Source organism: Carlito syrichta, unplaced genomic scaffold (assembly GCF_000164805.1).
Source record: "Carlito syrichta isolate Samal-C Ts95f unplaced genomic scaffold, Tarsius_syrichta-2.0.1 Scaffold303157, whole genome shotgun sequence".
In the NCBI taxonomy this organism is placed as follows: domain Eukaryota; kingdom Metazoa; phylum Chordata; class Mammalia; order Primates; family Tarsiidae; genus Carlito; species Carlito syrichta.
This window is the reverse complement of record NW_007247253.1, coordinates 86,383-98,558: the sequence shown is the minus strand read 5'-3', so window position 1 is coordinate 98,558 and position 12,176 is coordinate 86,383. Positions and strand designations below refer to the sequence as shown.

General features: G+C 44.6%; 1 protein-coding gene across 1 annotated transcript in view; it reads right to left on the bottom strand.

The window, feature by feature from the left end:
- SEL1L3 (SEL1L family member 3) overlaps positions 1 to 12,176 on the bottom strand; it is a 123,559-nt gene that overhangs the window by 25,274 nt on the left and 86,109 nt on the right. Inside the window, exon 17 of the mRNA XM_008057938.2 lies at positions 8,167 to 8,250. Coding sequence (XP_008056129.1) covers positions 8,167 to 8,250 — 84 coding nt within the window. The remainder of the gene's footprint in view (positions 1 to 8,166; positions 8,251 to 12,176) is intronic.

Sequence of the window (12,176 nt, the reverse complement as noted above, 5' to 3'; positions counted from 1 at the left end):
ACTCAAAAAAAAAAAAAAAAAAATGATGTGTTGAAAAGTATTCAGAAACATAGCAGCCGGGCACAGGCATGCTAGCTCACACCTATAATCCCAGCGCTAGGGGATGCTGAGGTGAGAGGATTTCCCGAGCCCAGGGGTTCGAGATCAGCCTGGGCAACACAGTGAGACCTCGTCTCTACAATAAATCAAAGAGTTAGCCGGGTGTGATGGTGCACCAGCTACTAGGGAGGCAGCTACTAGGGAGGCAGAGGCAGAAGGATGGCCTGAGCCCAGCAGGTTGAGGTTGTGGTAGCCAGGAGCATGCCACTGCACTCCAGCCTGGGTAACAGAGTGAGACCTTGACTCAAAAATATAAAGCAAAATGTGCAGTGAGCTGTGATCCTGCCTGGGTGACAGAATGAGACCTCGATTAAAAAACAACAGCCGGGCTCGGTGGCTCAGCCTGTAATCCCATGCCTTTGGGAGGCTGAGGCGAGTGGATTGCCTGAGCCCGCAGGTTCGAGACCCGCCCAGGCAACTTGGCGAGACCTCATCTTCTACAATAAATCAAAATAAGCCAGGCATGGTAGCGCGCGCCTGTAGTTTCAGCTACTTGGAAGACTGAGGCGGAAGGATCGCCGAAGTCCAGCAGGTCGAGACTGCGGTGGCCAGGAGCGGCCACTGCACTCCAGTCTGGGTGACAGAGTGAGATTCCAGCTCAAAACAACAACAACAACAACAACAAGAGCCAGGCTCGGTGGCTCAGCCTGTAATCCCACGCCTTTGGGAGGCTGAGGTGAGTGGACTGCCTGAGCCCGTGGGTTTGAGACCCTCCTGGGCAACTCAGCGAGACCTCATCTCTACAATAAATCAAAATGAGCCAGGCATGGTAGCGTGCGCCTGTAGTTCCAGCTACCCGGACGGCTGAGGCAGAAGGATCGCCGGAGCCCAGCAGGTGGAGGCTGCGGTGGCCGGGAGCAGCCACTGCACTCCAGTCTGGGTGACAGAGTGATACTCCAACTCAAAAAAAAAACCAAAAAAAACCCCAAGAGAAATAGCAGAATGTTTATACAAAATGCTCCATTCAGGGTATTAAATGTTACACCCTATTTTTGCACAACAAAAATAAAATTGAACGCACAATTGCATGTACACATGCAAATAGATATATGCTGAGGAAAAAAAAACCCTAAGAATTATCTACCAAAATGCTAATACTTATCTCTGGGTGGCGAGACTGCAAGTCATTTTTATTTTCTTCTTTTCATTTATCTGATTCCCTCAATTTTCTATACTTTACCCAGTTTAAGAGTAAAAATCTGTTAAATCTGTTTTAACCATAAGTAGTTGTCCCTAAAGCTTACTTTCCATTTTCGGTAGCTGATATTCATAACTCTTTCTTAATTTTAGCTCTACCTGGGAACCGGTTTAGGCAAAGGTGGGGGCAGGTTGGGTGATGGGAAAAAGCGAAATCATCTCTTCTGACTGCTAAAAGCCGCTTCCGGCAGACCATTCCTTGGAGACCAAGAGAGGTGATGGGGATCAAATTAGGATGGTCAGACCTTCAGGCAGACACACTGGAGGTCACCTGCCACGGGGCTGCTACCCCTTCTCCGCCTCTGAGATGCCTACAGCAGCTGACCAATTAGCCATGACTCGTGCTAAGGTTGGCCCAGCAGTGTCTCCTGCAGAGGCCAGCCAGATAACAAGCCCACAAGCGCAGCTGCAGCAATGGCCTCAAAGATGCCTCAGAACTTTCTAACAGCCTGTAAAAATCCTGTTTGGTTAAAAGAGCCCTCGGGGCAGACCTAAGACCACAGACAGAGGGCATGCAAGGGGGTTCCACCAGAAAGTCCATATCATGCTGCAGCAAGGCCCTGTTCCTAAGGGTTTATTTATTTATTCAAGATGTCTTCCTCTGTTGCCCAGGCTGGAGAGCAGTGGTGTGATAATAGTTCACTGCAGCCTTGTACTCCTGGGCTCAAGTGATCTTCCTGTCTCAGCCTCCTGAGTAACTGGTATTACTGGCACATGCCACCATGCCCAGATAATCTAAAGCCTTATAATCTAACATTTCTTCAGAGACACTCAGGCTTGAGACCACTGTCTCAGTTTCCACTAGGGATCAATGCGGGAAGGAGATGGTGTAGCCCTGCAACCCAGAGCTCTCTGTGGCCACAATTGTAATAAATGTTATAAATGAGGTTTTTTTGGACAGCAGAAACCAGTAGACTGGCTGTTAGAATGGGGTGGGGGGGGGGGAATGGAGGTGACACTCCCTGTAAGAACACTCACTATGATAAACTTTATAAAGACAATAGCTTGTCTCTACCTTGGCTGGGAGCAGTGGTTCACACCTGAAATCCCAGCACTTCGGGAGGCCGAGGTGGGAGGACTGCTTGAGCCCAGGAGTTAGAGACCAGCCTGGGCAGCATAGTGAGACCACGTCTCTACAAAAAAATACAAAAATTAGCGGGGGATGACTGCATGCACCTGTAGTCCCAGCTACTCGAGAGGCTGAGGTGGGAGAATCACCACGAGCCCAGAAGGTTGAGGCTACAGTGAGCCATAATTGTGTCACGCACTCTGGCCTAGGTGACAGAGCGAGATCCCAACTCAAAAAAAAAAAAAAAAGGGTACCTTGGTAGTGGGGGGGAGTGAAAGAAGGAACAAGTTTTACAGGAAGGCTTCTCCTGTCCAATCATTGTACACACCAAGAGGAAATGTCATGGAATTTGCAAGCATTTCCTTTGAAGAGGCCCTAAAATCCATCAACAAGATATGTCTAAAAAAGTACATGACGCCCACGGAAGTACTGAACAGAAAATCCACCCTTGTCGGCCATCTTGTAGAATCCATGTTCCCGTAGATTAAGGAGCGAGCTTTAGGTAGAGGCTGGACACTCAAGACCAGACCTTCCCAGCTTATTAAAACCTCTGAGACAACACCTCTTTAAACCCTATCCACATGAGCCTCCCAGCACATTTAACTGTGCTTCAACAGAAACCATCAGACGGTATTAATTACAGACATTTCTACTATTCATGGAGCAGGCATTGAACCAGCACTTGCTGACTGCAGGAAGCCCAAAGCCAAGACACAAAGCGATTGTCTTTCCATGAAGATTGTCTTTCCATGAATTTCATCAAGGCTTAGGAAGTCCACCCCACCCTCAAGCTTTATTTCCAGTGCTCGAAAGTGGAATTGTCCCCTTGACAGTCATTTCGTTGGGGATGGGGGCGGGGGCACAGAAAGGAGAGGACTGCAAAAACAAGAGTTGAGGAGCATACTTGCTACTTTCCCATTGCAGACTCAGCACATGCATTTCTAGAACTTTTATAATGACATATCTTAATAATCAATCTTTTGACTGCTTGCTGTGAACTGTGAATTTGAGCATCTCTGAGCTGTTTCAAACTGTTACATTATTTTATCTGGGCTCTGTTCTGCCAAAGCCTGAAGCAGCATAGACTAGAAGGATAAAAAAGAAAAGAAAAGAAAAAATCCTGGGGTCTCAGTGGAACTCAGGATTCCTGCTCTGCTGCAAAAAGGCGAACCGCTTTTAGCTGGGACTTTGCATGCCTACTTGTCTTGCCTGAAGCCCACTATAATCTGGCTATCATCCTGGGTTATGTATTTTGGGTGTATTTAAGACAAAGGACAATAAAACACGTAGCTTGCAGATAAAACACATGTAGGGGTAAGGCAAGGAGAAATGAAACATGACAGCCGGCCTTTCCCTGGCTGACTTCTAGGGTCCGAGGATAGCCTCGGGCACGACAACATTATCTTCCCTATTATGCCGATACAGCAAAAAGCCCTTTTCTCAATGACGCTCCTCTCTTAAATTATCCCATATAAATCTTGGAACAACACAGAAAAGCACAAGCTCATCAGACTGACACATGTAATTTGAAAATAACACGTAGAATAAATTCACTCACACAAAAATGAAAGTAGGGGATGGACCGGGGACATTGATGGATGATTTAGTTCTATTACAGCAAAATAGATGGTACCACAAAAAGGTATGGTGGGGTGTAAGAAGGTCAACACATATATAGGTTTCCTATTTAACCCCTGGGGAGGGATTGAAGACTTGGAGAGCAGCAAGGGATGGAAGCACTTTGCCCCAAATATCTCTTTTTTTTTTTTTGAGTCAGGGTCTCACTGTCACCCAGGCTGGAGGGCAGTGGTGCAATCCTGGCTCACCACAGCCTCGACATCCTGAACTCAGGCAATCCTTCCGCTTCAGCCTCCCAAGTAGCTGGGACTACAGGCACCTGCCACCATGCCCAGCTAATTTTATTGATCTTTTTTGTAGAGATGAGGTCTCACTATGTGGCCCAGGCTGGTCTTGAATTCCTGGGCTCAAGTAATTCTCCCTCCTTGGCCTTCCAAAGCTCTGGGATTACAGGCATGAGCCACTGTACCCAGCCCCCAAATATTTTTTGACAAAGATTTTTCCCACTGTAATGGATACTAGATGTTTCTTCCTGTTGATACTAAGAGATCTCAAATCCAGATTGAGACTTATCTTGGTTAATAATACTTAGTATCAGTATCAAGATGGGCAAGAGGATGGGGAAATAAATTTATACATGGTGGGAAGACAGTAAACTGGTAAAACCACTTAGGAAGCAGTTGGCATGCCCCTCCCCCATGACCCAGAGCCCCCAGTCCTAAGTTTACATTCTTGAGTAACTCTTCCTGTGTATTCAGGAGGTACATAAAGAATGTGCATGGCCACATCAAAGGGAGAGAGGAAGAGAGGGAGGGAGGGAGGGGAAAAAAGGAAGAAGGAAAAGAAAAGGGAGGGAGGGTGGAGAAGGGATAAAGAAAAAAGAGAAAATAACCCAAATATGTATTAACAGAAGAACTGGCTGATGAATTGTGGTCTATCACAACTGACAGGTACATGCATCAAAATGTATAAATCTTGGAAACATAGTATTAAGTAAAAAAGCAGTTTAAGAATTATATATAATAGGATTTTAATCATGTAAAGGTCAGCAGTAAGCCCACCTAAATCCACCGCTTAAGAATATATCCATAAATAGCAAAACTATAAGGCAAGCAAGGGCGGATCAACAAGAAGACAGGACAGTGGCTACTTCTGGGCCCCGGGGGTGGGGTGGGCTTTAATCTGGGAGGGACATGCAGGGCGTCACAGCACTGGCAATGTTCATTTCCTGAAGTGGGGTGGTAGGCTTGCAGCAGCTCACTTTATGGCTATGCTTTGGAACTGACAAACATATCACATATTTCACATGTGCCAACGATTATGTGACAAAAGAGGAGACTCGTTGGACTCACGCTGCATCTGCAGTTCAAATGCTCAGCTCCCCGTACCAGGGTTTGAACTGGCTTTCCTTCCAGGTTCTCCCGTCTCCTCACCATACCCAGTCCTTTTGTTAAGCTTCTTAGCAACAGGCTCAGTCACGCCACAACCCTCTTTTAAACAATCAATGGGTACCCACTGCTTCACAAATGAAGCCAAAAATAACGGCACTCCACTGCTTTGCCAATGTGTAACCTGCCACTCAAAACTCCAGCTTTACAGACACACGCAGACTTTCTGATCTCATTGCTTTTGTTTCCGCAATCCCCTTCACCCTAAATGCTGTTCCCTGTGTGGCTAAAGTGGAAACTCTATCCATCCTTCAAGGCCACACTATCCACTTCCTCTACCGTGGAAGGCTGTCCTAGGTTCCCCACACCTCCTCAGAATCCTTGGTGATATTTACCTGCTGTTCTTGGCCCTGGAGTGACAGCTGGTCCCCCTATTCACCTCCATTCATTCACTCAATGCACTTCCCAGGGGCCCCGTGTGCTGGGGTACAAGTGAAGGGGCCATCACTCATAAAGAACGAGCGTGGTCCATGGAAGAGCAGAAGGAAGGAAAGAGGTAGGTAGGATTCCTGGGCAGCAGGAAAGCAGGTACAAGGCTCAAGGATCTGCCCGCATTCTTTTGGGCCACGGGAGAGACTGCATGCCAGAGAGATGAGGCAGATTTCCCCAAGCTCCACTTGAGGCCTCCCTGGAAGTTTGTGCCCAGGTATCTGGGATGGCAGTGTCCTCAGTAAAACCTGCTGAGCTGAATCAAAACTTGCAAACACTACAGGACACACTTCAGTTCCCCTCCACCCCCCAAAAATCCCACATTATGGCTGAGTATTATATTCTAAGAAAGAGAGCAAGCCTCAAAAATCTGAATTCTTCTAGCCCGTCACAGCACATTTTTAAATAGACTAGCTGAAGTGCCTCGTGACGTTAAATTCAAAAGTAGGCAAGAAAGCTAAGCTATTAACAAACACTCTCTTTCTTTTATTTATATGTTTATTTGGTCTCCCTCTGCTGCCCAGGCTGAAGTGCAGTGGAACGATCACGGCTCACTGTAGCCTCAAACTCCTGGGCTCACGTGATCCTCCAGCCTCAGCCTCCCTCATAGCTGGGACTACAGATGGGTACTACCACGCCAGGCTAATTTTCCTATTTTTTCTAGACACAAGGTCTCACTTTGTTGCCCAGGTTGGTCTCGAAAGCCTCAAGCAATCCTCCTGTCTCAGCCTCCCAGAGTGCTGGGATTACTGGTGTCAGACACTGCACCTAGAATCTATGAGAAAAACAGTATCAGACGTCTTGGCAGGGGGTGTGCTGGGGAGTGTGTACGAGTGTGCTCTCCCTTTGGGAAAACCCTACTTATAAACACTTTGATATCTGGACATTTACTTCACCCAAAGACATTTGTGGGGAGCAGAGGGTGAGAAGTTGGGAGGCTGAGAATGAGTTAAAGTCAAATTTGGGAGTTTTATAAACTGGAATTCACTTGGAAAACAAGATAAAGCATCCCCACAATTGTAAGGTATATTTACAATTGGGAAACAGTAATTTCCTGAAGAAAAAAAAGTTCTTTTCAATTGTGCAAAGTGAGGCCACAGAGAACCAACTTTCACAGGATGATAATAACAAACATTTGTATTCGGTGCTTTTTCCACTGGGCTTATTTCCCCTGTGTTCCCTAAGATTCTTGCTTCCTGAGATGCTATCTGTCGGTTGCGTGTGCAGCCATGGACTAAAAGAGAAAATGCCATTCTTTTGGACTTATAATTTAATTTTTAATTAAGGTTCAAATCAGAGTGTGATCGATGCTAGGTCTGTTCTAATGTCTCCGAGGCAGTGAACCAAGGGCATATATGCTGATTTGCATATCTTTTTAAGTTATTACTGAAATGCCCAGATCATTTGAGCAATAAGCCAGCCAAGAAAATGTGTCCCGAGGGAAAACGAAGACGGAGGGCTAGAACTGACAGAAGGCAAAAAAATGAAATCAAGTGGAACACAGAGCTGTGTCTCCTGGCGAAATCAACAAGTAGTCACACATAGGGTGTTTATGAGTCCTCAGGGGCCATGTGTCATCCCACACGGGACAAGATGAGGTTTTCGACTCCCCCAGAAGGTTAGGAATGGGGGGGCATCTCCATGGTTTGAGGCCAGCCCGGGCAACTTGGCAAGACCTCACCTCTACAACAAGCCAAAAAATTAGCCAGGTGTGGTAGTGTGTGGCTGTAGTTCCAGCTCCTTGGAAGGCTGAGGTGTTAGGATCAACTGAGCCCAGCAGGTTGAGGCTACGGTGCCTATGAGTGTGCCACTGCACTCCAGCCTGGGTGACAGTGAGACTTTGACTCAAAAAAAAAAAGAAACGGGGCATGTGATTATGACACTGAACACTGATGAGTAATTTCCAGGAATCCCAGGCTCCCAGGCATGGCAGATGGAACAAAATATCCATGGAAGGACAAGGCCTGACCTAGGAACCAGGTGGACCTCCTGGATTTCCTATGGCCTGGAAGTTAGAAGCAGAGGTCTCCCCTAAGATCCCCTGTGCTGTCTCCAGACACTAAAACCAAGAAGAACAAGCTTAGAGGAAAGAGAAGTGTCTCTCAATTTGATGAATGTGGACACATCCCTGGAGAACTAATTTTTGTGTATAATTAAACATGAAAATACTATGTTTTCCAATCAACAGCCAATCAGTCCATGATACTCAGAATATCATTACTGGGAAGCTGGAGTTCCCAGCAAATTGTTTTTTTAGTTGCAGTTTTGAGACTCTGTCCCATAAGACTACATCAAATGAAAGTTAAGGGCTGGGAAAGCTTACTCCCGCGTGGGTCCCAAGCTTACCATGAGCCCTCCAGGTAGGCGTTGAGGCCTTTGCGGATGACGTGGCCCAAGTAGCCATTTTTCTCAGCTACATGCTTTGCCCAACTGAAAAGAAAAGGAAAGAGAAAATATGCACACCATGGCAAATTTCATAATCACTTTTTTCTTCACATGATCCCAATAAATCCCACTTGGGGAATATTTTGCTTGTTAGAATTTTTATGGAGCAACAAACCAGAACTGAATGTTAAGAAGGTAAAGAAAATGCATTCTGAGAGCATTTCACTTTGATGCCCTTTCTTATGAATGCTCAGGAGTTGACTTTTATGGAAACAAAGACATGTAAGGTACAACATGAAAAATATCCACCATTATGGAAAAATAGAACCTTCCATGGCATTCTAGTACGCTCTGTATTAATACATGTTTTCTGATTTACTATTAGGTCTCCCTCCTTTATATCTGTCCCCTAATTTATCCTGGGGGGATTTATGAGTAATGAAATAGCTTGTTGTAATCTTTAGACTTGCAACCATGAAAAGAACAGTATAGTATACTATTAATAAATAGTATAAAATATTATTATTTAATAGCGTGTAAGATGTGTAACTAATAAGCTAGAACAAGGGGGAAACAGAAACATTTTTTAATATAAAGGAAGGAAAAGAGGGAAAAAAAGGCACACAAGAATCGCAGACAGGACAAATAGAAAATAAGTAATAAAAGGGTAGATTTAAAACCAAACATATCCCTAATAATATTAAATGTAAATGGACTAAATATACCAATTAAAAGCTAAAACTGTCCAATTGAATTTTGAAAGATACAAAAACCCAATTATATGCTGCTTACAAGAGACATACTGAAATGAAAGGATGGAGAAAGCTTGAAAATAAAAGGATGGAAAAAGATAAAATAATAAAATCTGGTATAACTACATGAACATCAGACAAAATAGACTTTAAAGCAGGGCCACCCACAGAGATAAAGAGAAGACTGTAAAGTGATATGAGGGCCAACGAGAAAGGCAAGATAATTCTACATCTGTAGGACTCAATGACATAGATTCAAGATATATAATACAAAATTGACAGAACTAAAGGAGAGATAGATCAGTCTGCACACATAGTGGGAGATTTTAACACATGTCTTTCAATAACTGATGTAATGAGCACAAAAATAATTGCCAGAAAGGATAGTGAAGATTTGAGCAATGTAATTAACAAGCCTGATGTAATTCATATGTATGTAGACACTGTACCCATCAAGTTCAGAAAACACTCTTTTTTTTTTGAGTTGGAGTCTCACTCTGTCATCCAGGCTGGAGTGCAGTGGCATGCTCACGGCCACCGCAGCCTCGACCTGCTGGGCTCAGGTGATCCTTCCTCCTCAGCCTTCCAAGTAGCTGGAACTACAGGCGTGTGCCACCACGCCCAGCTAATTGTTTGATTTATTGCGGAACTGAGGTCTCGTCAAGCTGCCCACGCTGGTCTCCAACCCCTGGACTCAGACGATCCTCTTGCCTCAGCCTCTCAAAGTGCTGGCTTGAGCCACTGTGCCCAGTCAGATAATACTCTTTTCTAGAGACCATAAGTATATACCAAAATTGATCACCTACTAGTCATAAAGCAAGCCTCAACATATTTCAAAGGGCTGAAGTCATTAAGAATATACTCTCTGATCACAGTGGAATTAAGCTAGAAATAATAAAAGGATAACAGAAAATCCATGAAACATGAATATTCATGGCAAATATCCTAAATAATAAAAAAAGTTTCAAGTCAGTCTAAGTCAAGTTTTATCACTGAGCTGAGGTCAAGTTGAGTTAGATCCCAAATGTCTTATGAAAAACCACCTTTTTGAGAGGCTATTTATATTTGAGCCGGAGTCTTACTCTGTAGCCCATAGCTTGTGGCACAATCACAGCTCACCGCAGCAGCCTCGACCTCCTGGGCTCAAGTGAGCCTTCTACCTCAGCCTCCTGAGTAGCTGGGACTACAAACATGCACCATCACACCTGGCTAATTTTTTGATTTTGTGTAGAGACAAGGTCTTGCTATATTGCCCAGACTGGTTTCAATCTCCTAGGCTCAAGCAATCCTCCAGTCTCAGCTTCCCAGAGTGCTGGGATTACCCATGTAAGCCACCATGTCCAGTGGAGATAGTAAATATTTTCAGTTTTGTGGGTCACATATGGTCTCTGTTGCACATTCTTCTTGTTTTCGAGACCTCATCTCTACAATAAATCAAAAAAATCAGCCGGGTGTGGTAGCGCATGCCTGTAATTCCGGCTACTTGGAAGGTGAGGAGGAAGGATCACCGGAGCCCAGCAGGTCGAGGCTGCGGTGGCCGGAAGCGGCCACTGCACTCCAGTCTGGGTGACAGAGTAAGACTCCAACTCAAAAAAAAAAAAAAAAAAAATGAAGCCAGATGCAATGGCTCATGCCTGTAATCCCAGTACTTTGGGAAGCGGAGGTAAGAGGATTGTCTGATCCCAGGGTTTTGAGACCAGCCTGGGCAACCTGGTGAGACCTCGTCTCTATCAAAAAATTATCTGGTGTTGTGGCACATGCCTGTAATTCCGGCTACTTGGAAGGCTAACATGGAAGGACTGCCTGAGCCCAGCAGGTCGAGGCTGCAGTAGCCATGGGTATGCCACCTGCACTCCAGCTTGGGTGGCAGACTGAGACTCCAACTCAAAAAATATATATAAAAAGCCTTTTTAGCTCTCGGAGTCATATAAAACAGGCACCAGGCTATATTTCATCTACAGACAATAGTTTGACTCCTGTAGAACATTTTCAGATGTACAGGACCTCAAAAATGTGCTTTCTATTCTCCGTTCTTTAGGAAGCTACTGTAGGATGTACTCTCCTGAAATGCAGGAGCAGACCAAGAAGGAGAAAGAAAAGGGTCCAGCGAAGGGGAAAACCAAAACAGATGGAGATGGAGGGAGAGGGAACCCCCACGATGATGACAAAGCTGATCTCAGGACGACAGCACTGTACTGAACCAAGACTCCAGCACAGAAATCTCCAAGAAGATGAAATGAACAGAACCCCTAGATGGGCCTGGACACAGAAATGAGATTTAGATGCTAGAGGAGAATTTGGAGAAAATAAGCACATCAACAGCTAAGCAAATCAACAACAGTAAAAAATAGGATTCCACAGAAAAGAAAAAGTTATGAAAGAAAGAAAACAAAATCACAGTATACTATATGGCTCAGCTGTGAAGAGTATTTACATGGTTATAGTAATGTAAACCCTGATATTAATCTAACCAAAGTGATGAGCCAAAATTCTTAGAAACAGGAAGGACAGCAGGAAGTGTGAATGTGTGCTGTCATGGGAAGTGGCAGAGGGACAGGGAACAATATCTTGATCTTCCTCCTTGGGACACCATCAGATAATGCCTATGATGAAAATACCAAGCAACAGTGGTATAAACATGTTATTTAGAGACGGAGGGAGATAAGAAAGAAATAATTAAAAGATTGAAAATGATTTATTCTGGAAAGCAGGAAATAAAGTCTAGGGGTAAAGGAGGGTGAAATTGGCAGGAATTCACCATTTCTTCCTTGTCAAATTATTTTTTAATTTTTAATTAAATACTTAAAGCTTTTTTGTCTTGTCAAATTATTTGGCTTTTTAAAACTATATGCATATACTGTTAAAAATGAAAACTCAATTTTATTTTATTATTATTTTTGAATTGGAGTCTCACTCTGTCACCCAGGTTGGAGGGCAGTGCCACACTCCCGGCCCCCATAGCCTCGACCTGTTGGGCTCAGACAATCCTTCCACCTCAGCCTTCCAAGTAGCTGGAACTACAGGCACGCGCCACCATGCCCGGCTAATTTTTTAATTTATTATAGAGATGAGGTCTCACCAAGTTGCCTAGGCTGGTCTCAAACCTGCGGGCTCAGGCAATCCTCTCACCTCGGCTTCCCAAAGTGCTGGGATTATAGGCATGAGCCACCACACCCGGTCAAAAACTCAATTTTTTTTTTTTTTTTTTTGAGTTGAAGT